Genomic DNA, 23,849 nt, shown 5'->3' with positions numbered 1-23,849 from the left:
TTTGCATTGTTAGAATACATTTGATCGGTCAGAGTAGAGAACAAATTAATGCAAGCAACGCAGAAGCAGGTGATAGCTCTCACAAGATAGTCTCGTTGAACAGACTCCTTCATGGTTGGGGTTGACAGAATTGGTCATTAACATTTGCACTAACTATGCTGAATACTGACAGATTTTTTAGGCTACTGAAGGGAAATTAGGCCTATTTTAAATCTGTGACAAAATCCTGCATTTAACATCCTGAAATGAAAAGATGATCCGGCTAAAACATAAAGCAAAGCTTAATATTTAAATAGATAAAACTCTAGGAAACAGATTATGTGGAACGATGGGATAAAAAGAACCTAAAAGTCAGACCCCTTCATACACACTAAAACATTGGTTTTCTGATAAGCTACCATTCCTACCATGAATAATCAAAAGTCAAATCAATTAAAGAAAATGGACAAAACAAGCACAGACAAAATATTATTACTTAAACTACCTTATAGCAATATAACAAAGAATGAGCCCATATTACCCACTAAAAATAACACAAATGTCTTGAGTGTGAAACTACAAACTAACAATATAAACCGATCCACAGCAAAATGATAATATTACATATAAACAAGACTTGATAAATCCTAATTACATCATTAATCCTATAGAGGATGAAGGAGGGGTTAAGACTCGGGCCTTGGCTTTGTGCATTATTCAAGTTTCGAGTGATTATTTCATTAAGCTATTTTTTTTTTCGGTCGAAGTACTTCGTTCACGAAAAAGATGCCGAAGCTCGAAGCCCAACAGGCCAGCAGCCAAACAAAGGCGTAAGGCCACACACGGCACAATAGGCACGCTGGCTTAAGAAACTTCCCGAATCACGTGTGAAAATATAAACTCAGTTTTAATCCTAGTCAGAAAGTCCAGAGAAAAATATAAACTCAATCCGGAGCAGAAACCCTAGATCTCAGTTTTCCCTAATCGACTCGACTACGAAGTGAGTATCAGGTGCCGGCGGAAGCCTGTTCAACCTCTTCGTATGAACGAGTGATATGATCCACATTCTTATGGAGCTGGAGCAGTAATCAAGGTGGCGGTGGTACCACCCAGTTTGGGAAGAGTCGATTCTGTGCAAGACGAGCTGATGCAAGGTGAGCACACTGATTCCCCTCTCTTTAAACCCACAAAAGTCCTTTTCATGGAATCTCTCTAGCTAGTGACCATATATCCTCGATTATACCTCTGACATCTAATATCTCCCTTTTGCACGCCCTTATCAGGTCAAACGAATCAGATTCGAAGAGGACGTTTTGGCACTGAAGATTGGAGGTCAGAAGCACTGCATCTCTGAGCTACTAGGGCAGATGCAGCGAAGCACTTCCTAGCACAACCTGAGATCAGTTGGTCATCAGCTGTTGAAAGCTGCGTCACAATTACATTTGAGCTAGTCACTTTGAGGCGGTCGCCACCTGGTAAATACCCTAGACCTTTGTCTGAGATGTTGCATTGTATCGCTTGAATCAACCCTACTGAGTTTATATCTTGGACTAGGCTTTGAATCTGAGTAATGGTGAAATAGGGGTTAGTCTGAATATTTTCATGTACAAAAGCGTTCTTATTTTTTCAAATGCACCATAGAGTACAATAAATTTGTATAACTGCAAAAATTCTTGTAATCTGAAATATTCTGAACATCTTTAAACCTTTGGAGAATCCATTCATGTAAACTTGAGACATCATGCAGCGTAGGAGTACATTGCAACTGATTTCCAAACTAGACGGGCAAAGTAGTAAGGGATGTTCCATTGTTTCTTCAGTCGAATTACAGATAGGACATACTGTATCGTATAAAATTCTCTTCTTTTCTAAATTCCCTTTCACTTCTAAGATTTCATGACAAGTTTTCCATATAAATATCTTAATTTTTTTAGTGACATTAGACTTCCGAACAGTGTTCCTAGGTAGAGGGTCTGAGTTAGAGGATGTAGATGGGGGACACAGGGTAGAGAGCCCATCCTCTTAGCTGCCTGGTAACCTGTCTTCACTGAGTTCTCTCCCTCTCTAGTAAAAGGCCACTCAATTCTATCTTCGGAGTCACTTGAATAGGAGTCTGAAGGACCAGCTTTGTCTGATGGGGAGGACCAACCTGCAGTTTGTATGTCTCATCTATGCAAGGCTGTGTTAATGAAATACGAAACTGGCCTATATTCTACATGATCAGACCTGCTGATTAGCTATTTCATTAAGCTATTTAAAAAGAATATTGCATGGGCTGAATTTGAACCGGGTGTCTGCATGGCTTTTAAGCTACGTCAAGACATGTAACTGGATTTCCATGCATGTAGTACAAGATGCTAGTTAAGCTTTGTTGTTGCACAGTACCTTTTTTGGTCCTGGTTGTTTGTTGTATTAGTTGTGCTTAAGTTGTTCTTTGGATGAAGCATGTATAAGCTTTTTTTCTCTCTTTTTGGAGAATTTGATGTGGTCTACACACACACACACACACACGCACGAGGGTGGTTTGGGCTAGAAGAAATGAATTCTGATCTTAGATATATCTAAGAATAATTGTTAGGTGAGATAAAGATGATTCAATTTCTAAAATCTAGTTTCAATTCTTGGATCAGAGACAATGATTCAAGTTGGGAACTAGGTGGTGAATTCTGAAATAGACATTAAACCCACGTTGACCTACTGGACTAGGAGATGTGTTCGGGATAATTTTGTTTTTATGATTTTTATAATTTGCAATAAGTAGAGATGGTCCTGCTATGATGAGATTGTCTTTTAAAAAATCAATCCTTTTCAAGATAGATTTTTCTTTTACGGTATGTTTGAAAGAAGTGATGTATAATAAATAATCTAAAAAATGATAAACTATTATTTTAGTTTCTAAAAGTTTAGTATTGACCACTTAAAAAAGGAAATTAATGTAAATATTTTTGAAATTATATTTTATAAATTCTTTACGCTCTTACGTGCAATTTTGCATCAATTACATAATTTTAACAGATTTGCTCACATATATAACTTGTTAATTATTGATCTGTAGAATTTTTATATGGTTCATAAGTATAGAAGTTTATCTTTCTTAGAAACTAAAAAACAAAATAATAATTTAAATAATAAGTTTAATGAAAGTTCAAATTCATTTTATAAAATAAATGAAAATCGTTTCAAGTTCAATCAAGTGCACCTTGACTGGTTTATCATTGTCAACCTGCTAAGAGTTTTGAAGTTTCACCTCAAACAGGCCATAGGTATCTGTATAACCTTGAAATAACCTTTTTTCGTTTTCATTGTTTCTTACAAATATTAAAAATATGAAATAAAATAAAATATAATGTAGCAGGTTTATAAATAAAAGTGAAAATTTACAAAACCAAACAGACCTTAGGTTTTGAACAAAATTATGAGCAAAGGATTCTTTAATCTATTTTTTCTAATACATTTTTTTTTATTAATAACTAAAATATATTAAAAATTACAGAATGATTTAATCTCACTTCTAAATTAATGAGTTTTACTTATAATGTATATATTTTAAAAGCATTTAACTAAAAATTAAAATATATTAAAAAAAGTTCAATGAAAAATCTATCGCGCTTCAGAAATATTATTCACGATAGATATCTGTATAAAATGATAAGTAATATTAACAAGTCAGTATAGGTCGTTGCAGTTTTGCCATTACCGGTAAAATCCCTTGTTATGGGCTATGGCTTCGAGTTTGTCTTAGTTGCTCAGACCTGAACTCATTTTTCGTTTTTTTTAATCTGAAATTGTTTTTGTTTTAGGACTCTCTTCTGTTGTTGGTCTCAAGCATTGTAACTGTGCATATTTGTGTGAAGAAGCTGCATTTGTATTTTGTCTGAAGTTTCGTGTACCTTTGTTTTGTTTGTTTCGTGCATATTTGTTCGTGCTCTGTTTAAATTTTGGCTTTGTAAAATTGTTACATAGTGCCTACTAATTTGGTGTTCTGTTTCTTAATAATTTGTATGTTTTAGTTTAATGGGCAATTTAAAGAACCCACAAAGGAATAAGCTATAGTCAGACATTAATTTTAATGTTAAGGTGATTGTTTCATGCTATACTTTGCACTAAATATATTTTTATAGTTAATTGATATTGATTTACATGAAATGTGAAGCAGAATTGTCATGAAATTAAGCTTGATCTACTTAACTTTTATTAATTTTCAAAGCATATGAAAAAAATATGATAAAGATAAAAGATATAATATAAGAAAAAGCAAATGAATAATCACTAAACTGAATAATTAGATCTTTGAATACATTATCTCCAGTGAGGTGATTTTTATTTATTTATTCATTATTCTATATTATTTTAAATAGAATTTAATATTTATTATCATTTAATTAGATAAATTAAAAAAAATATGTTTTTTAATACTACTCGTTTATTATTATTATCAGTTACTGATTCTAGTGATATATATATATATGTATTTTCAAAATCTTTGTTTATTTTTTTTCATAAATGAATTTTGATGGATTTGTGAGACTAGAACAAGAAAAACAACTTGGAGAGAAAAACATGGAAGGAGAAATTATTCTTAAACAATTCGTGAGGGTAGTGACCAGAGCCTGAACAATTGGTAAATAGACTTAAAAACCTAAGCCTTCAGTGAGGAAACAATTTCATCTATTTATAAACTAGCATTATACTTTGCACTAGCATAAACTAGAAAACAATTTTTAGTGAATTAAAATTCGTATAAGTGATAATTTTAGTTATAAAACGTGCATTCAATGTCAGAGCTATTGACTTGAAACAGCAAGATTTGGTTTGATAAACTTCTGGTTTAATACTGCAAGATTCACTCTTTATGTTTCAAAATTGTTAGCATGATATTATCAAAGAAAACATCACTCTAGCTCATTTTACAGACTTGTTGTAGTAAACACTGAAAAGATACTATTACTTCATCAAACTCAGTTAATACTCCATAGTTGAACAAAAAAAAGAACTTCTACTGATACTAAAAATATTCTATTCTAATAAAAGTATAAAAATTTCTTTTTGAAGCATAAATTCTAGTTTTATGCCTTAAAATGGGTGAAAATTGACTTGTATGTCTGATAGAGTGCTTGTGAAATGGATTTCCACTTTTTTATTATCACCCGGATAACATCTGTGAATTCATGATCAATCTATTGTTATTATATGTGTATAAATCATATTTATTTTATCCTTTAATTTGAATATGTATTTTTATTTATGTTCTTAATATTGTTCTTTTTTAGTCATCTAATGATAAATAGAAAGAAAAGGGAAAAAGAGAGAATTGAACATGTTCCCATATTTGTGATTTTTATAAATCTTTGTCTGCATTGTTGTCCCTTATCCTGTTCTTGGATATGTTGTATTTAAATTTGACCCCTCATAAAATTGCTTGATTTTTAAAAACCTAACCAGTAACATTTTGGAGTGTTATCACATAGTTAAGCTATTACTTGCAGATTTTGCTGGCAAGCCATTTGAACCTTGTGTTTGCTATTAGATCAATTGCTTGAACAGTTTTTAGTATCTCGGTGCTTTCTTCTTGCTTACCAATGTAAAGACTTAAAAATCTAAAAATATCCTTTCTTCTCTTCTAAGAAATTTACTATCTTGGCATTAACTTTTTTACTGAGCTTTGTTAAATTAGCATTGAATCAGAAATGATAATCTGATTACTCATTCTGTAGGGCTAAATGGCACCAAGATGGAAAGGAAAAGATGCAAAAGCTAAACAGGATGCAGAAGCTACAGCGCTTAGGGAACCCATGTCAAAAATCACTTCTCAACTTCAGTCTTCTATACTTCAATCAGATACTAGTGGATTTCTCTCTGATAACAGTGTACACTTAGTAGTGGGAGCAGAACAAATTGATCTGCTTAATAAAGCATGTTTTGGTCGACCTGTGAGAATAGTTGAAAAGGACAAACAATGGTTTCAATTAAGCTTTGAGGAAGCATTCTACCTAAGTTATTCCTTGAAATGCCTTAAGATTAATGACAGTGATACTGGTCACCACAATAATGAAGAGCTATGGCATTACATGAAATCCAACAAAGAAACATTCCCTTCCTTCTACAAGGCTTATTCCCACCTTCGAATGAAAAATTGGGTAGTGAGATCAGGAGCTCAGTATGGTGTTGACTTCATTGTCTATCGTCATCATCCAGCTCGGGTTCATTCTGAGTATGGTGTGCTTGTTTTATGTGATGGAGATGCTAAAGATCTAAATGGAAGATTGAGAATATGGTCTGATGTTCATTGCACAACTCGTCTTCTCGGAAGTGTTGCAAAAATCTTACTGGTTTTATATGTAAATAAAAATAGAAAAGGTGATGAGTCTCCATTATGTTTGGCACACTATACCGTTGAAGAGCGCACAATTACAAGATGGAATCCTGAACAATGCCGTGAAAAATGTAGTTCATGCTAATATCTATAACAAAACTAGGTAGTAATTATTGTATGTCACAAGTACATTATCATTTTATTAGGTATCGTATGGATGTAGCATTAACAATAATGCAAAATAAAAATATAAAAACAGTACTTTTCTATAGTCTATTATTTAAAGGATATTATTGATATTAAAATATAGCAAAATTTTAGGAGCTATACATAAAAATAAAATTGATATAAATTACAATAATACAATGGAAATACAAAATATGGTAGCAAAGTATATGTATCAAACACTTGTTACAAACACTTATTATAAGCACAGAAGATATATCAAAATTATTAACCTGAAAAATTCCTTTCAATGTGAAAGATAAAACTTATTAATTCTTTAAAATAAAGAATTAGGTAAGAGTACCCAAAAAAAAAAGGTTATTATTGAAACAAAAAATAGAGCTACTATAATTTTACGGTGAATAAATCTATAATTATAATTTTACGATTATTATTGAATTTGAGAGAGTTTCACCCACTACTTATCTCTTTTTGATAAAATGACATCTCTTTAACATATTTAAACCCTTTTCCATTTATTAAGCAATTTTTAAAAAAATATATATATAAACAAAAAGGGAGTTTATACCCAATAAAACTTTGATTCGATCCAATTCATCTTGAACACAAAAGAATTTAAATTAGATTGATTTGACTGATTTGATTTCTTATATATATATATTAATACTATTCAAAATACTATATTAACACTGATTGAATTTTCTTTCTTATATGAACTTAAAATTATTTTAATTTGAGAACTAATAATAAATAATCAAATAAACATGTTCACTTGTGTCCGAAACAAAACATGACCTTTATCCTCTCTTTTTCAACATGTAATGAGTGGTGATAAATATTTCTCTGTTATTGAAAATTTTATTAACAACTATCAAAACTACATTAAAGTCGCATGGGAATTTATCTACGTCCGTGCTTTTCAATTGCACTATTTGTGTGAGGAAAGCCAATATTTTATTTTCGGCTATTAACATTAACATAATCAATATTTCATAAAGAAAAAACGTTATGTACGTACCAATATAAACTTCAATTTCTAAGAAGATCCGGGCATATATATACAAGCAAATATAAAGTCGCTACCTTAGTGATCGAGTTGTTCAACATAGCAAAGAATGTAGAATTGAAAAGTTTTATATACAAGGCGATTTTAATTTGTTTCTTCCTCTCTTCCCAGGAGTGGTGTTATCCCACACATTGCTTCGAAACGATTGTCATTGCTCCTATATCAAGATTAATTATACATTTCCATATGTTCAGAAAATTTGGAACATGAAATGTAAAGCAATTGATTGTTGTAAAGTGTAATAGTTCTCTATATGGGTAGAGTGAGATAAACATTTTAAATTAATTATGATTGGATGTTACCAAACACATACAGTCATGTATTCTAATAAATTTCGCAATAAACCTTTCATTCACTTAATATTTTCTACATATATATAAAATAATTTTTTTAACTATTAGAAAATCAAAGATATATTTGAGCAGTTAAAAAGTATGATAGGAAAGCAAGTTGCAAAGAGATTTTTCTAGCTTCTTTATTTCTATTAATTAACAAAGTACAAGTAGATTTTAGAAGCTTAATGTCAAGGATTACATCTCTTCCCTTTATTCGTTATACCCTTTTCCTTTTTAAAATTGAAAATGAATAGTGATATTAAGAACAATCATTGTCTATATATGTTCAACTAATACATCAATTAGAAGCTAATCCCAGGTGACATGACCTAATCCGTGTGCATACACCTGTGATTTCCAGTGGATTACTGTGTGGAAAGCTAGATTCACTGTCTTTGTGAAATGTCACACCTTTATTCCATATTCCACACCACCTTAATTTGCCACAATTTTCCTTATCTATAAGGAACAAAGCGCACTCCATATTAATATATTATTCCTTTCCCTTCTTTATGCATACCATTCTTAGTCTTGCGCTTTCACGAACATTCTTCTATACTTCTCAAAACCATTTGCGCAGTCTCCAAACAACACCGCTGAATACCAAACACATACGCCAACTATAAAATAGAACTCAACTTTGTGTTGTTGCCAGCATCGTTCAAAGATGGCAAAGGCACGCATAGTTGGAGTAGCTATGGACTTCTCTCCCACAAGCAAATTAGCCCTTCGATGGGCCATTGATAATCTCATCAACAAAGGTGATCAAATTATCTTGATCAACGTTCAGCCTCCCCAAGCTGATCACACCCGAAAGGAGCTTTTTGGGGACACTGGTTCACGTTAGTACCCCACATCCCTTCCCTTTCTTTCATATATACAAGCTGCTTATTGCGTTTTAGTTTAATTTCAAGTTTGGTAAAATTGATTTTTAACTCATAAATATGATTCAGCAATGTACATAAATTACATATTTTTATTGAAATGTTCAAACGTGTTTTAGGCCTATATGGTATATAGGAATTAATGTTTTGTATGTGATACATAATAAGGTGTTTGTGCATGACTTTTTGTGTGTTTGTTTGGTTAATGGGTTTGCAGCTTTGGTGCCTTTGGAGGAATTGAGGGAGATGAACTTTACTAAGCAATATGGGATTGCTAGGGATCCTGAAGTCATAGATATCCTTGACACTGCTTCCAAGATAAAAGGGGTATTTATGCTGTTTCTTATTGGGTTGTTTAATTTCTTCTGCAGTTATTATGGGAAGAAAAAGTATGGTGTAATTAATTGACACAAATATGGTAAACGTGTGTGTGTTTTGAAGCAGGCAAAGGCAGTGGCAAAAGTGTATTGGGGAGATCCAAGGGAGAAGCTGTGTAATGCTGTGGCAGATCTTCACCTGGACTCTTTGGTTGTTGGAAGCCGGGGTTTGGGTCCAATTAAAAGGTACAAATTTACCATTACCAAGTACCCTTTATATTATTACCACGGAAAAGAAGGAAAAAAAAAAGCGAGTATCTGTCTTTCACCAGATTAATTTGAGGAATTTTAGATATTTTTTCTTGTTAATGTGATTCAAGGAGATAAGTAATTCTTTTTTTAATCTCAGGGTGTTGTTGGGAAGTGTAAGCAAGCATGTGGTGACAAATGCTTCTTGCCCCGTTACAGTGGTTAAGGGAAAGCAATCTTCCAATTCAAGGAATTGAACCCGATTGTGAATGTATAATTATTAATTAGCTTTGCGTCTATATGAAGAAAATGAAGATGTTTGTTTGAAAGGTGCATACGGGGAAAGGAACATAGCTTTGCTTAAATGACAGTACATGATTACTATTAAATAATTTTAATTGCTTATGATACTGTATTTAAGTGATAGTAGTAGTAGTGATTATTTACTTTATCACTTCGATTATTACAACTCTCATAATGATAGATACGAATATGTCATATATTTACTAAACAAACTGTGTGATTGGTTTGGGTTTGGATTTAATCGAATCTCTGTATTGGTTGCTACTACATAATATCTCAGAATTCATGACTAGAGTGTGACGTGGGTAAGATTGCTGTTAACAACCAATGTTGTTAAAACATTAACATTTCATGTATCAACATGTGGACTCGTTAGGCCTAGGGAGGGGCAAATGCACTGGATGCTCCAATTTGTGTGCCAAAGTCGAATATTTTCTCATAGATTTTTACAAGTTTGAAGTGAAATAGTAACTTGTATACTCCTCATTCCTTAAAGTGCACTATAAAAAAAATATTACAAACTTAGGAGCTTTTTTTTTTTCTAAACAATTGAACATTCAAATATTAAATTTTTAAAATACTTTCGAGAAAATAAAGGGCTGTCAATAGTATAGAAGTAAACACAAAGAAACTACTACAGGAAAACCAAGGGAATATGAGCAGAAGTAAACTTGAAGTATACAGTGAATTTTAATTTTTGGGTCACACTTGCATAAACTCCATTAATAGTTGGCTGACAAGAGGGTTTGGCCCAATTGTAAACAATCCCAAAGTGCAATTTAAAGCATGCAAATGGGCTATATAATCTGACAAAAGAACATTTTCACCAATTAAAATGAAACTAAACGCTGGTGTAAGGACATGCAAACTGGGAAGTTTTTGCTTCCCACGCCCCTTCGGATATGTCATTGGATTTGGGCCACTACTACCTTATAATCAATTTTTATGTATTAAATTTCAATATTTATTTTAAATAAAAATATATAAAAGTTAACTGTTTTTAAAAAAAAGCAATCATGCCTGATCTCACATTTTTTTTAAAATGGTATTATTTAAATTTTATTCAATCATAATTTAAATTTTGATTTTAAAATTTAATATAATATACTAACTTAATAAATGTAGATAAGTGATTTATTGAAGTTTCTTTTTTTGTTTGCAAGTTTTGGTTGCAAAGGAGATCCTCTATCTCTGAATTTGTTCAGTCTTTGAATGGAGAAACTAACTCTGGTGATTAACTACAAGTTAGTACGTGTGATTGGCTTTTGATTAAAAAATTTAAGAATGGGTTAGCTATTTTTAATCTTTTACAGACAATTGCCTTCTTTTCTCCAAGGTAAAAGCTTTTCAGTTTGCTTGGTATCTAATGTCCTCGAACAATTTTTGTGAAGCATCTGGCCTTTAAGCCAACCATGAGAAGTCTAAATCCTTATGTTCAAGGAATCTAAAAATAGCTAAGAGAGAAAAAAACTCCATCCAAAGCATGACCAACATCGATCATTACATGGGTTTCCCATATTCAAGGCTGAGCTCCAAAGCACGAGTTTAATTCCAAAGTTGAAAAATATGCAAAATAAATAAATATCTTCCATTGTTAGGTGCATTTGATTATGTGAATGTGACTTTGGAAATGCTTCCAAAAAATTATTTTTTCAAAACACAAAACTTAATGCAATATTGCAAGTTTTTATGATGTTATTTTCCAATCAAACTTAACATCTTATTTCCATATCTAAGCGAACCTTTATATATTAAACTATGAAAGGAAAACTCTAATTTTAATTAAAAAATAACATAATACGATATACACCGAAGTTTTTTCAATGTTTGAATTAAACATTCTCAACAATGCTTATCGAAATCCCTACAAGTATTTGATTAATCATTGATGTGTTGGGTAAATTTTGAAATCAGAATGATTGATATATATTGTTGCCAACCAGACACATCCAAAAGCCATAATCAAGAGTATCCCGTTGGGCCTAGCCATATTAAATTTGATATCATGACCAAAATGTCATTTATTTATTTATAGTTTGTTGAAAAATGAGTCATCAACTTAATCAGTAGCAAAGCCATGAAAATGGAGGTCCACCTCGATTCTTTATTATTGAAGAAACTTCGTTATTTGACCGAAATCACACGAACGTGCTTAAAGTAAATCTTTTAAAGCCCATTATTGTTGTGTCTTTTAAAAGTAACTTCACATCAAGCTACAATCAGAAGTGAACTTGGGAAGCAAAAGTGAAAGCATTGATCATTTGGCTGCATTTAGATGAATTAATCATGGTTGGGTAAGATCTCAAAAACACAGTTTTTTTCAATTAATCAAAGTGGTTCAAGTCTATTATTTGGTGTATATATTAATTGGTAATTGAGTGTGGCTATTGCATGAGGTTCAGTGTGTGGTGGCGCTTTCTTAATTGTCACGACTTGGAAGTTTATTATAAAATGTCTTATAAACAAACAGACAAAACTATTTGTCCTTTATAACTCAAAAAAAGGAGTTCTATAAATTATGTATTATTGTTTGCGTTTGATGCATATGATTATTGATTATGACACTCTATCCCACCTGTTAAATTAATCGTTTTAATCTTTTATGCTTTTAAAATTAAATTCTAGGAATGTATAATTAAAAACACTATATATACACGTTTAAATGTTTAAAATAATTTTTATATTAGTCTTATATGTTTGAGTTTTAATAATTTTTTATTAGAGTATTTTTAACAAAAAAAATTGAAATTTCATAAAAATTATGTGTTTAACTTAAAAAACCGTTTTAGTATTTTCAATAAGCCAAATTAAAGTACTTGTTCATAATGCTGAGAAATATAAAGAAAAGAAAATATATAAACCCGCTTATAACAAAGCAGATGAAAATGTCAATACATATTCAACTAAGTGTAAGTTTTAACATCAAAAAATAGTGTAACCTATTCGTCTCTTAAAATTAAAATGTACTTTTTTTTATAAGCGATGATATGAAATGATACTTGTCTCAAAATAATTTTAAATAAACAACCTATAAAATAATAAATTAATTTTTCTTTTCTTATTTTACTTTTGACAATTATGTATTTGAATATTAACTATACCTCAAGTGATGTCATACACTTTCTGAAAATTACTTTAAAAATACATTTTAGACAATTAAAACAAAAAAAAAATCATTTCAAAACTACTTTACATGTAACATATCTAAAAACATAAAATTTATTTTATATAACTAATTATAAACATAGTTAATTATTCAAATATTTTTCCATAACTAATTCAAACAAATACTAATTTAAATAATTTAGTTTGGCATATTGGATTTTTCATTTGTAAATTAGTCTATACGAATGAACACTCTTATGATATAATCTTCACTCTCTGTCTATTTTCCTTTACTTTGCTTTTCTTTTCTTTTCATTTTTTCTATCAAAAACATCATCGATTAAAAATGCTGAACAACACTTATAAATCTAGAGATCCTAAAGCACGAGAACATTGGAACCTTTTCTCTCATCTGTTTTTTCATTCATTATTGGTATGGTGACCAAGGAACTTTTTGTGTAGATGAGGCCCAACTGCCCAAGAGCGAACCATCCCGAGACCTATCTCACCATAGCTTGCCACATTCTCAGGGGATTATGCAGTTTTATGTTTGCAATTTGCATTTTTCTAAAACAATCATTATTAATTATCAATTAATAACAAATATAAAATGCATACATGTTTTAAACATAAATATAATAAATAGAGTTTCAAATATTCCTCATTTCAATTAAAATTAGAATCATACATTTCTCAACCTTTTCAGATTGCAAAGTTGTTTTTTACTTCAAACAGTTTTCTCATTATCATTTTATCCTTTTTTTTTTAAAGATACTGTTGACACAAATAATACACTATCAATACACAATGGAAACTTTAATTTTAAAATTACATGTGCATTTTCTTCACTCTTAACTAAAAATAGTAAACAAGTAACATAATTTCTGACTTTGGTTGACAAATCTTGCATAAACATTAATCTACACAGCTTAATAACATTTTACTATCATACATATAATCTTGCATAGAACCACAATAATAATAATAATAATAATAATAATAATAATAATAATGTAGTAAGAGATTGAGAAAATCTTTGGTTGGTCTAAAAATAAGAAGAATAGAGTTAGCTAGCCATCATGTAATGTAGTAAGTGAAATTAAGTGAAGCTGCGAAACATGTGTGTGCCCACTTGAATTATCAAAACAAATTTGCAGGCAGCGATGATTTAACACTTGATAGTTCCAGCAATGCTCACCAACTATGGGACCCTTCTGAACTATGTCCGCCATGGCAATCATAACCAAATTCTTCCCAATAATCATCCATGCTACTACTGCAACCAATGCCATACCATATAACCCACATAACTACTTTCCACCTCACACTTTTCATAAGGATAACAAATAAAAAGAACAAGAGACAATGAATTTCCACATGCTTATAATGTATCCACAAAACAAGACATTTAATGAATCTGTCCATCGTAATGCAAGTTATAAATTTCCATTTCACAACATTTCTTGAAATTAAATGCTACTTACCCTTAGCTATCACTTAAGTCATCAACTCTTCAAAAATTTTACTTTTAACATTTAATTTTGCAAAAGAACATTTCTTTTAATTTTTTTTAATGCAAAACAACCATAAAAATGGCGAAAAAATAATTAAAAGAGTGATTTTTTTATAAAATTAAAATAATTTTTTTGTAAAGTTAAAGGCTGGAATTATCGATATTTAAAATAAGTATTTATTTGTGAAAAATTATGAAGCTTTAGGAAGAGTAAATGTGATTAAGACACTTATAACCAACTATTTGTATGGCCATGAATTATTTAAGACTCATTTTCAAAGTTTTAACCTGTTTTTCAAAACATTTCCTACACTCAACAGGCAAATGATTGTAGTCACTGACTCACTAGCTCACACCTCCTATGTCAAAAGCTTCTAGAATATTTGCAATTATAAGGTTCATGTCATATTGGATTTATCCTATTAAGATGCTCTTATATCATAATTATGACTGATTAAGGAGTGTGCAATACTTTACCAAGTAGATTTGTACTCCATATACTATCACTCTGTTCAAACATACACTTACTCGAGCATGAAGTACCTTTGCAGCTACCTGCACCTCTCATCTTGCTCAACTCTACTTCATTGTACTTAACGCATATTTGAAGCAAAGTTCATGGATCAAGTTCACAAAAACTTGATTTTTATTTATTTTTTACTATTTTTAAATTAAAATTAAAATTTTACTTTGATAATTTGAACTAACATTAAATGTCAATATTTCAGTGAACTAAAATTTTAATTTTAATTAGAAAAGTATTTAAAATACTTAAAGAAATGCACCAAAATTGTATTACAATAGTGAAGGGGCTAATCTGATTGTTCTGATGCAATCCCAGAATGAGATAATGCAAAAGCTCCACATTCACGAAGAATTTGAAACATGTTAGGAGTAAGAAAGCTCTTGCCTACAAGCATTATGAATGAAAAACCAAGTTGAAGATGTTAGGACATGATGTATATAACAGATTAGAAAACTGATGAGTCGTATTGAATTATGGTTCAATGGTTCATGAGGTTGACACTGGAATTGATATAGCTTGAATTGGCAACTATTTACAAGCATGTGTTGACAGTTCACACCAGCAAGAAAAATGGCAAATTTCAAATAATAACTTTCATGATTAAATGTTTATTGACCAATGAGGAGATGAGGACATTGAGGAGGACAAGGTAACTTGCTTCCAACCTAAGGCCAAGCATAAATAAAATAAAGGGTATATGTCAGATACTGGGGTGCAAGGCTTAAACCCCCTCGGTTGTCCCACTCTCAAGACCTAAGCATTAATTCCCAGATTTAGCATTCTCTCCCTCCTCTTAATTAACCACTTTACCAAATGGGAAATGATGTTTTTACAATTTTAGAGGACTTCAATTGTGGAATCTATTTTTTAAAAATGTGTATACACGTAAGAAGTTGGTATTTTTTTAAATTGTTCAAATAATCTGTTATGTATAAAATAGTATTATCACGCTATATTTACCTTTTTTTGTCGCATAAGATCAGCCTCAAACCTTTCAACAATCGATGGAGATACAATAATATGTGAATATGAATATACAAATGTTGATGCATGTATGTAATTAAAGGGACATGAGAGATATTTAGGGGATTATGCGACAGTGTCATGTAATCAAATCAAAATCCATGGAAGACTAACTGCGCACTTTTTGCACTATGTCATGTCATCTCATGGTGGTTGGTGCAAATCAAAATCAGAAATAGAACTGGGTCTCACTCCTCTATTTGAGATTGGTATGGTTCGTAGATAGGTGAGCTGGGCTTTGAGAAGAAGTAACCTAATTGTCAAAAAAGGCATATAGAGTTTGAGTAGAAGCTTGGTAAAGTGTGAGGACTAAAAGGTTGGCTCATACGCATACCTTTATGAGTAGTTGTGGTGGAATGAGCATCTTATCTACAATAACATTAAACAATGATATCAATATTGAAAAATAGCTTCTCGACTCTTTAATACGACTTTTTATTATAACGGATCATTTGTCTCGTGTTATTATGAAATTGCTTAAAACAATGTTGCGTGTACATCAATTCTCAATTAATGCAACATTTATTGTTTCCTTTGTCCACTATCAAACTGGCTTCTCTTGAGCAACCTTTTTCAGTTGGCTGTTTTGTTCTAAACTTGTTTCTATGGTCAGATTTTGTGATGATGCTTTCCTTAACTTTCTGATTGTGTAAAATAACATATCCTTGTCAAACTAAAATGGAGACATCATTTCCAACAAAAGGGAATAACTAAAGAAACAAAAAGTAACACACACCAGAAGAAAAAAAAGGAGCAAGCGAGCAACTTCGTTACCAATTCCACGGTTGCATTCTTGTAAATTCAAAAGCATAAAAGATGAAGCCTTTTTTCTTCCTTTATTCTTTTCTACTTCAATGGTTTTGGTAACAAGAATCTGGGCAACATTCAACTGCAAGCTATGCTAAAGTTGCAGTAAAAGCCACATATGTAGAAAACGAAAATATTGACTAACAAACTTTTCCAAACCTCTAAAACTCGATTTAAAAGCTCTAACAAAAGGTATATTTAAACCACACTTCAATTTAATTTAGTACACTAAAATAAGGTACTAAGATTCAAAAAATTTGGACGATCCTTTCATAGTTTTAATTTAATAATTGATAATTGTAAATAAAAATGTAAGGGATAATTACATGATTCCCCCTTGAAGTCTATTATTTATAAAATTATACTTTTTAACTATGCATAAGTTATATTCATAATATTCTAGAAAATAACAAAGTAGGAGAGGCAGGATGTATTTTTCTAATAAAAAAGAATGTAAGAATTATTAGTACTAACCTCAATAAAAATTCATGTAATTACTCTAAAACTGGGAGAGGTAGAGAAAATAACTCCCCTAAACAAACTTTTTATGAATTGAGTTCTACAAATTCAATGGAAAATTCTTGTTTTTAGTTGATGGTGATATCCAAGTAATTATTTTTGTGTTTGAAATTAATGCATTTTGAGAAAATTTACATCCTTTTGAATTCCTTTAATAAATAAATAAATATATTTACAATTTATGTTATTTATCTTAAATATGTTAGTCTGAACTTGATTCCTGGTAGTAGAAAAAAATTCTATTGAGAAAAAAAATAAGTTTGATTTCGATAATCACTATATTTTTAAAGGAATTAACTTTCAAAACAATGGATAGATAATATATTTATTATACATTTTGATTCAAAGGAGAAAATTAGGAAGGACCAAATTTTAATTAAGGGAAGGGAAGAAAAAGGTTGCTTTGTGTGGTTTGTAAGGGAGAGAGTAGAATAATATAAATAATACATTGTTATATCCTTAAAAATAGTAAAGGAGAAGATGAAAGGTGAAAAAAAAACATATATATTTAATAAAATATATATTAAGTTTTAAGATTGTATTTATTAGTATAAATTTTGTCTAACTAAAATTAAATAATTAATATAAATATTAAAAAATTATTGTAATGATAAAATGTACTATACTAACATTTAATATATTAATACTTCATATCAATAAAATTATTTATTAATATTATCATATTGTTAATTGTATACTAGTACCAAAAAAGTTATTTGTTAATGCAAACTTACGCCTTCTGATTTATGCGCTGTTGGATCATACAAGCCATGCATGATTAAATTTTCACTTTGTTCGTTTATGTTGATAAGTTTAACTTTAATTTAATGCTTATTAATAACTTTTTCTTTATTTTTTGCCCAGAAAGTAAGTTACATTAAAAGATAACTTTTCTCTTGCTAACCCTGCTGCTGAGTAAATGTAAGACAAAAATTACTTTTTAAAGAATGTAACTTTCTATGGAAGTTTTTTATAATAATACTTGCACTTTTAGTTTTTAAAAAAGTCTTTACACTATTTGATAATTTTTAAAAATAATTACTATTATTTAATCGATAGTTTAATAAAAAAATTTATATTACGGCCTAATCATACATTCTCGTATTAACTAAAACAGTTATTAAATTTTATAATAATTAATTAAAAAATTATACCTACCATATATTTTAATTATTAACAATAGATTTTAGTTACTGTTGGAATAACTTTTACTGCAGTTCATCCGCTTTACAATTTCTTATAAATGTTAAATTTTGTCAATTCCCTGTTCAATTAAAATTTTTAATAATTTATCAAGGAATTTTATTTTAACGTATAAACATATTTTTAAAATATATAAATTTTTTATAAAAGTAAATTTAAGATCTTAATCATATAAACTTAAATTTTAGATGAATTAGACATTATAAATATATAATTTTACAATTAACGTGTATTTAAAATTTAAAAAAAAGTGTATTAAACATTAAAATAGAATTATCTGATGGATTGTTAGTTAATTCTTTATTTATATAGTTTTCGTAATAACTAATTTATTAAAAAATATAATTTAATATTTAGATTGATGAAATTTAATATTTATAAATAGTTATTAAATATATAATAAAAATTAACTGTTAAAGTACGCTTCGTTAAGAATGAAGAGTCATATTTTATATAAATAAATAAATAAATATAAAAAATAATTATATAAAAGTTTAAAATTATTTATTGAAAATCTAGAATACGATGTTGCATACTAAACTCTAATTGCTTTAAAAAAAATATTGAAAATTAATAGCACTTGTGAATGATTAATCTATACCATCATAAATGATTCTTCTTCCTTTTTAATTTTGGTGAAAAGAATTTTCTTTCCTCAGTCTTTAATTTTTTTCTGTTTTCAGAATTATCATTATCACTTATGTATTTTATAAGTAGATATAAAATAGATTAAAATGTAACATACGTAATTGACTTCTAACCCTGTTATTATGTTTTACCTTAATAAAAAGTGAAAAATGTTGATTGAAAGGAGCGTAAAGAAATTTTGCTGTTTGGTCTCCTATTGTTATTTTCTTAAAATACTTCTTATTTAATCAATTTTTATTAATAAGTGAGAGTATTTAGGAATTAAAATATTTTAATAAAATCTTTTTTATAGTTTATTATATATATTTAAAATTAAAATTATTTAAGAATGATATATGAATTGTATTTTTTATTACGATGATTTTATTTTTTATTTATGTATTATTAATTTTATTTTATATTTTAAAAATAAAAAATTATTATTTAAATTTCTCTTTTTACTTTATATAAATTTTAATTTATGCATTTTGCAATGCTTTATACGTGGTTATATTTTTCGAATTACATTGTGCAATTATAATAATCTCTTTTATTTTTTTTATTTTTTTTAAATATGGTTGGAGGAGCATTCCAAATGCTAGTAAGTACTAAGTAGGAACTAGTTATATATTTATCTGTAGTTGTAATTTGAAAATCCAGTTCACAATAGATCAAAGGTGGCTTAGAGGTTAATAATAACATTGGATTAAATTTAAAATTAACAAATAGTTAAAATATTTTAGTGCAAATTAAAAGAATCTAATGTAAGAAATAAAAATAAATTTAAAATAAAACTAAAATTAAAATATAATAGTCAAGAAAAAATATAATATAAAATAATAATCAATGCATATAATTATAGTCAACAACAACAATAATGATAATACTATATTATCTCATATTAGTTTTGTTTTAAAATATTGTATAAAAAAGTAAAATATTTAAAAAGAAATACAGAAATAAATTGTTTTAAAATAAATTATATATAAATACATAATTTTATACGGCAAATACTAGATGAATAAAATTAATATTATGTATATGTTATATTGATTATGTAAGTAATTTATTTTTCTTTAACATAATTTTAAAATCTTATATATAGAGAGAATATATCAAATGAGAAAATTAAATATTTTTTTAAAGGAAAATGTTTACATCATTGTTTTATTATTGTTATTCTTATTATTTTAGTTTTAATAGTATGCATTTATTATTATTTTATTATTAATTATGGTTTATTTCTTAATTTACTTATCATGTTTTTGTCATTTTTATCTTATATAATTTTATCAAAAAATTTCATTTACTGTATTATTACTTTATTATAATAATAAAATATATGGTTACATAATCATATTACAGCAAATATATCTTTAATTGTTTATAATTTATGACTTATTTTATTATTAAAATTTATATTTTAAATAAATTATTATATTTAAATTTAATATAACAAATATTAATTATCCGACACTTAAAAATTTTAATTCTTTAATAATTTAAACTTTAATTCAACAATATTTAATTATGATCTATGAATACATTATCTAATTTAATAAATTACATTAAAAGGCACCTATATTAAAATGGCACTTTGGAGGATCTGATTTTGTCCCTAACTCTATTATGAAATGGTAAGGGGGTGTGAGAGGCCATGCATGTGCCTCCAATCAAAATAATGAACAAAAGCCTATACACTTTTCATTATAATAATGTTAGTGTACTTGGCACGTGTCAACTTCCAAATCAATACACAATTATACTCTGTGTTTTACCTCTACCATTTTCGTTTGCGTGGTTTTATAATATTTCTGAAAAATGTTGGCACAAAAATATCGTATCAATGAAATGATTGAATTAAAGTATTAAATAATCACCCTCTTTTTATTATCATTTTGGCCATCTTTTAATCATTTCTCTTTTCTCTCTCGCTCACTCACATGTATAAATATACTATAAAATTACATATGGTCTACTAAGAATGAAAAACAAATCAACTGAGTCAACTCTTAAGTTGACATTGAGTTTTTATAATATTTCAGTTTAATTATTTACTGTAAAAATATTGTTTATTAACAATTTCATATTAAATTAACCTTTAACAATACAATTTGTCTAATCAAATTAAAAAGTTAATGTACATATTATAAATTCATATTTCGATATAATATATTATATTGGCAAAATATTTCATTACTATAACATATTATCAATATATCAACTATTAGAATAATACAATATATTGTTAAATAAACTCAATATTTGTATTAACAATTTTTGCGAAGGTGATGAATATTTTAATAAGACATATATGAGCTAATCAATATTAGATAATATGTTTAATTATGAGTGTTGATTATCATATCGCAATTTTTATAAACAAAATTATCAATTTGATATAATATAATTTTAGTTTTTTTCATGTAATAAATACTTTGTTTTTTTAAAGAAAATATGTATACTCTTTTTTCCTTTGAAGTTTTAACCTATGTATCGATTAAATTTTACATAATAATTAATAACAACAGGACAGGAAAAAGGGTAGATTCATTGCGGAGTGCACATGTCCGTGAGCGTGACCGCATCAACCATTGACTGGAGCATGCAGTTGAACGCATTCATACGCAAACTCTCACTTTCATCGTGCCTTAGCCGTGCTAAGCAAACCTTTCTCGTATTTCGATCTCTTCTATTATTAAATACTTTAATATTATTATATTAAAATTTTATATTTATTAATGAAATTTATAATCAATTAAATTATTTATTTATTTTTTATAATTGACACATTTATAAATTACTTTTTACATTTAAAAAATTAAATATTTTATTACGTAGTTTATGTTTTAGTTTTTATCGTTATAAAAATATTAATATAAATCATAACAAAATAATTATATAAAAATTAAAATACTAATTCTTTTAAATATATGAACTAACAGACATATTATTTTTAAATTTAAGAACTGAAACATCATATTTAAAAATTAATTCATAAACATGTTAAATATTAAGATTAAATATATATTTTAATTAATTATAATTTAAAAGAATTTACACAATTTAAACTTAAATATTCTAATAAGGTATTTGTATAATTTTTTGTAGATCAAACACGTAACTAACTTTATATTTTTTATATGATATATTAATTTTTAAAATATTTTTAAAAAATAATTTTTCATATAAAAAATAAAATATTTATTATATTTAAAATGTGAAGTTATAATTTAAAATTTAAGAAAAATAACTTTATTGCATGAATAATTTTATAAATTTTCTACCATAATATAAGTAAATAATTCTTTTTATATTGACTTAAAAAAGACTATATATTTTTTAACAATAATAAAAAGTTTTTATTGTGTTTAAATTGTTTTAAATATTTTATTAACTATAATTATTATATTTTAATTAATTAATGTATTTATCAAATCAATATATTTTATTAATAAATATATATGATTTTAAGGTATAAATAATATTTGACGTAAATATATAAATTTTTAATATTTTTAAATTCATGATTTTTTTATTTGATGACTTATTTTTAATTTTTTAAAATAATTTATCAAAATTTTTAATTTAAAAATACTTTTAATATTTGTAGATCGTTTTTTTATAAATTAGTCTTCATAATTAAGAAAAATTATAGTTTTAAAATATTGCATGCATATCACACGTATAGTGATGAAATTATTTATAAAACCATCAAAGTCGTACACCATGCTTCGTGAGAGAGACAACCTCGCAGCTTTTTTATTTAAATATTGTAAAATAAAAACTATTTCTTAAATTACATATTTTTTCAAATTATTTCTTTGTTTGGAGTAAATTTGTCACGTCGGTATTAAGTTTCGCCAGAGTGACCGGTAAAATAAACTTTTTTTTTTATTTTTTTAAAATTATTTCGTCACAAGAAGAGCGAAATACATTACATTAAGCACGTGTCAGCGAATCAACAGTTTTGTCATTTAATTAGTGAAATTAATTACGAGTTTCGCCATTACCGCCGCGCAACTAATAGAGAAATGACACGTGAATACGACCAACTTGTTTCACCACTAAAAACGTGAAATCTATAAAATTAAATAAAACAAAAATTTTAAAAATAGAAAATGAATGACTGGAGAGTGGCGAAGACAAGTGGCGACATCGTATTTGTTTCGCGCTGTGAGTGGCGAAAGAGTGTTTCGCCAACAAAACTGGCGAAACCAATGGGAGGCTGACATGTGGCAGGCGGAACAGTAACCGTCCCGGCCCCTTCTTCCCCTTCGCTCCTCGTTCTTCCATTTATGCTTCCATATTTCTGCTTCTATTTCTTCATCTTCTGACGCCTCCTCTTCTCTATTTTTAAAAGATTGCAATAAAAAATTTTGGGTAAGATTTTACAATTTTTTTAATTTTAATTAAGATAATGATATTATTTATATTTATATGTAAATTTATATTCTGTTTATTATTTTAAAATGCTGAAAAAAATATTTTTTGTTTTGCAGGTAAACAGGATTTAGAGAGAATTAGAAGAGTTAGAAGAACTAGAGGTTAGTAAAATTGATTTAGTTAATTTTAAATTTTATTTCATTAATTTATGTTTAGATTAATAGATTAGAAAATAAAATTTGATTGATTATGTTAAATTATTAAAAAAATTTGTAAAGAAAGAATAATATAATAATATTTGTTAATTACATGTTTGTATAATATTATTAATATGATGTTGTATAATATATTTGTTATATATTTTTTTAAAGAATAATACAAAATTAGTTAAATAATTTTTATTTAATAATAATAAGAAATATTTGGTTTAATTGTATAAAATATTTTGTATACGTAAATAAATTTCAATTATGATAGGAAGATTATAAATTTTTTTAAATTTATGTAT

At 27.8% G+C, this 23,849-nt stretch overlaps 2 protein-coding genes across 2 annotated transcripts; both read left to right on the top strand.

The window, feature by feature from the left end:
• The first annotated feature begins 721 nt into the window (after window positions 1-721).
• On the top strand, window positions 722-6,528 carry LOC113848488 (tRNA-splicing endonuclease subunit Sen2-1-like). The gene is made up of 3 exons (XM_027478029.1): window positions 722-1,133; window positions 1,263-1,454; window positions 5,694-6,528. The coding sequence occupies exon 3, from the start codon at window positions 5,700-5,702 to the stop codon at window positions 6,435-6,437; it is 738 nt and encodes a 245-aa protein (XP_027333830.1). The 5' UTR covers window positions 722-1,133; window positions 1,263-1,454; window positions 5,694-5,699; the 3' UTR covers window positions 6,438-6,528.
• Window positions 6,529-8,421: 1,893 nt separating this feature from the next.
• Window positions 8,422-9,869, top strand: LOC113846294 (universal stress protein PHOS32). Its single transcript, XM_027474380.1, has 4 exons — window positions 8,422-8,721; window positions 8,981-9,090; window positions 9,208-9,326; window positions 9,490-9,869. The coding sequence occupies exons 1-4, from the start codon at window positions 8,547-8,549 to the stop codon at window positions 9,584-9,586; spliced, it is 501 nt and encodes a 166-aa protein (XP_027330181.1). The 5' UTR covers window positions 8,422-8,546; the 3' UTR covers window positions 9,587-9,869.
• The last annotated feature ends 13,980 nt before the right edge of the window (window positions 9,870-23,849 follow it).

This window comes from Abrus precatorius, unplaced genomic scaffold (assembly GCF_003935025.1).
Source record: "Abrus precatorius isolate BTA unplaced genomic scaffold, Abrus_2018 Scaffold8, whole genome shotgun sequence".
Classification (NCBI taxonomy): Eukaryota; Viridiplantae; Streptophyta; class Magnoliopsida; order Fabales; family Fabaceae; genus Abrus; species Abrus precatorius.
This window is presented reverse-complemented; position numbering and strand designations above follow the sequence as displayed.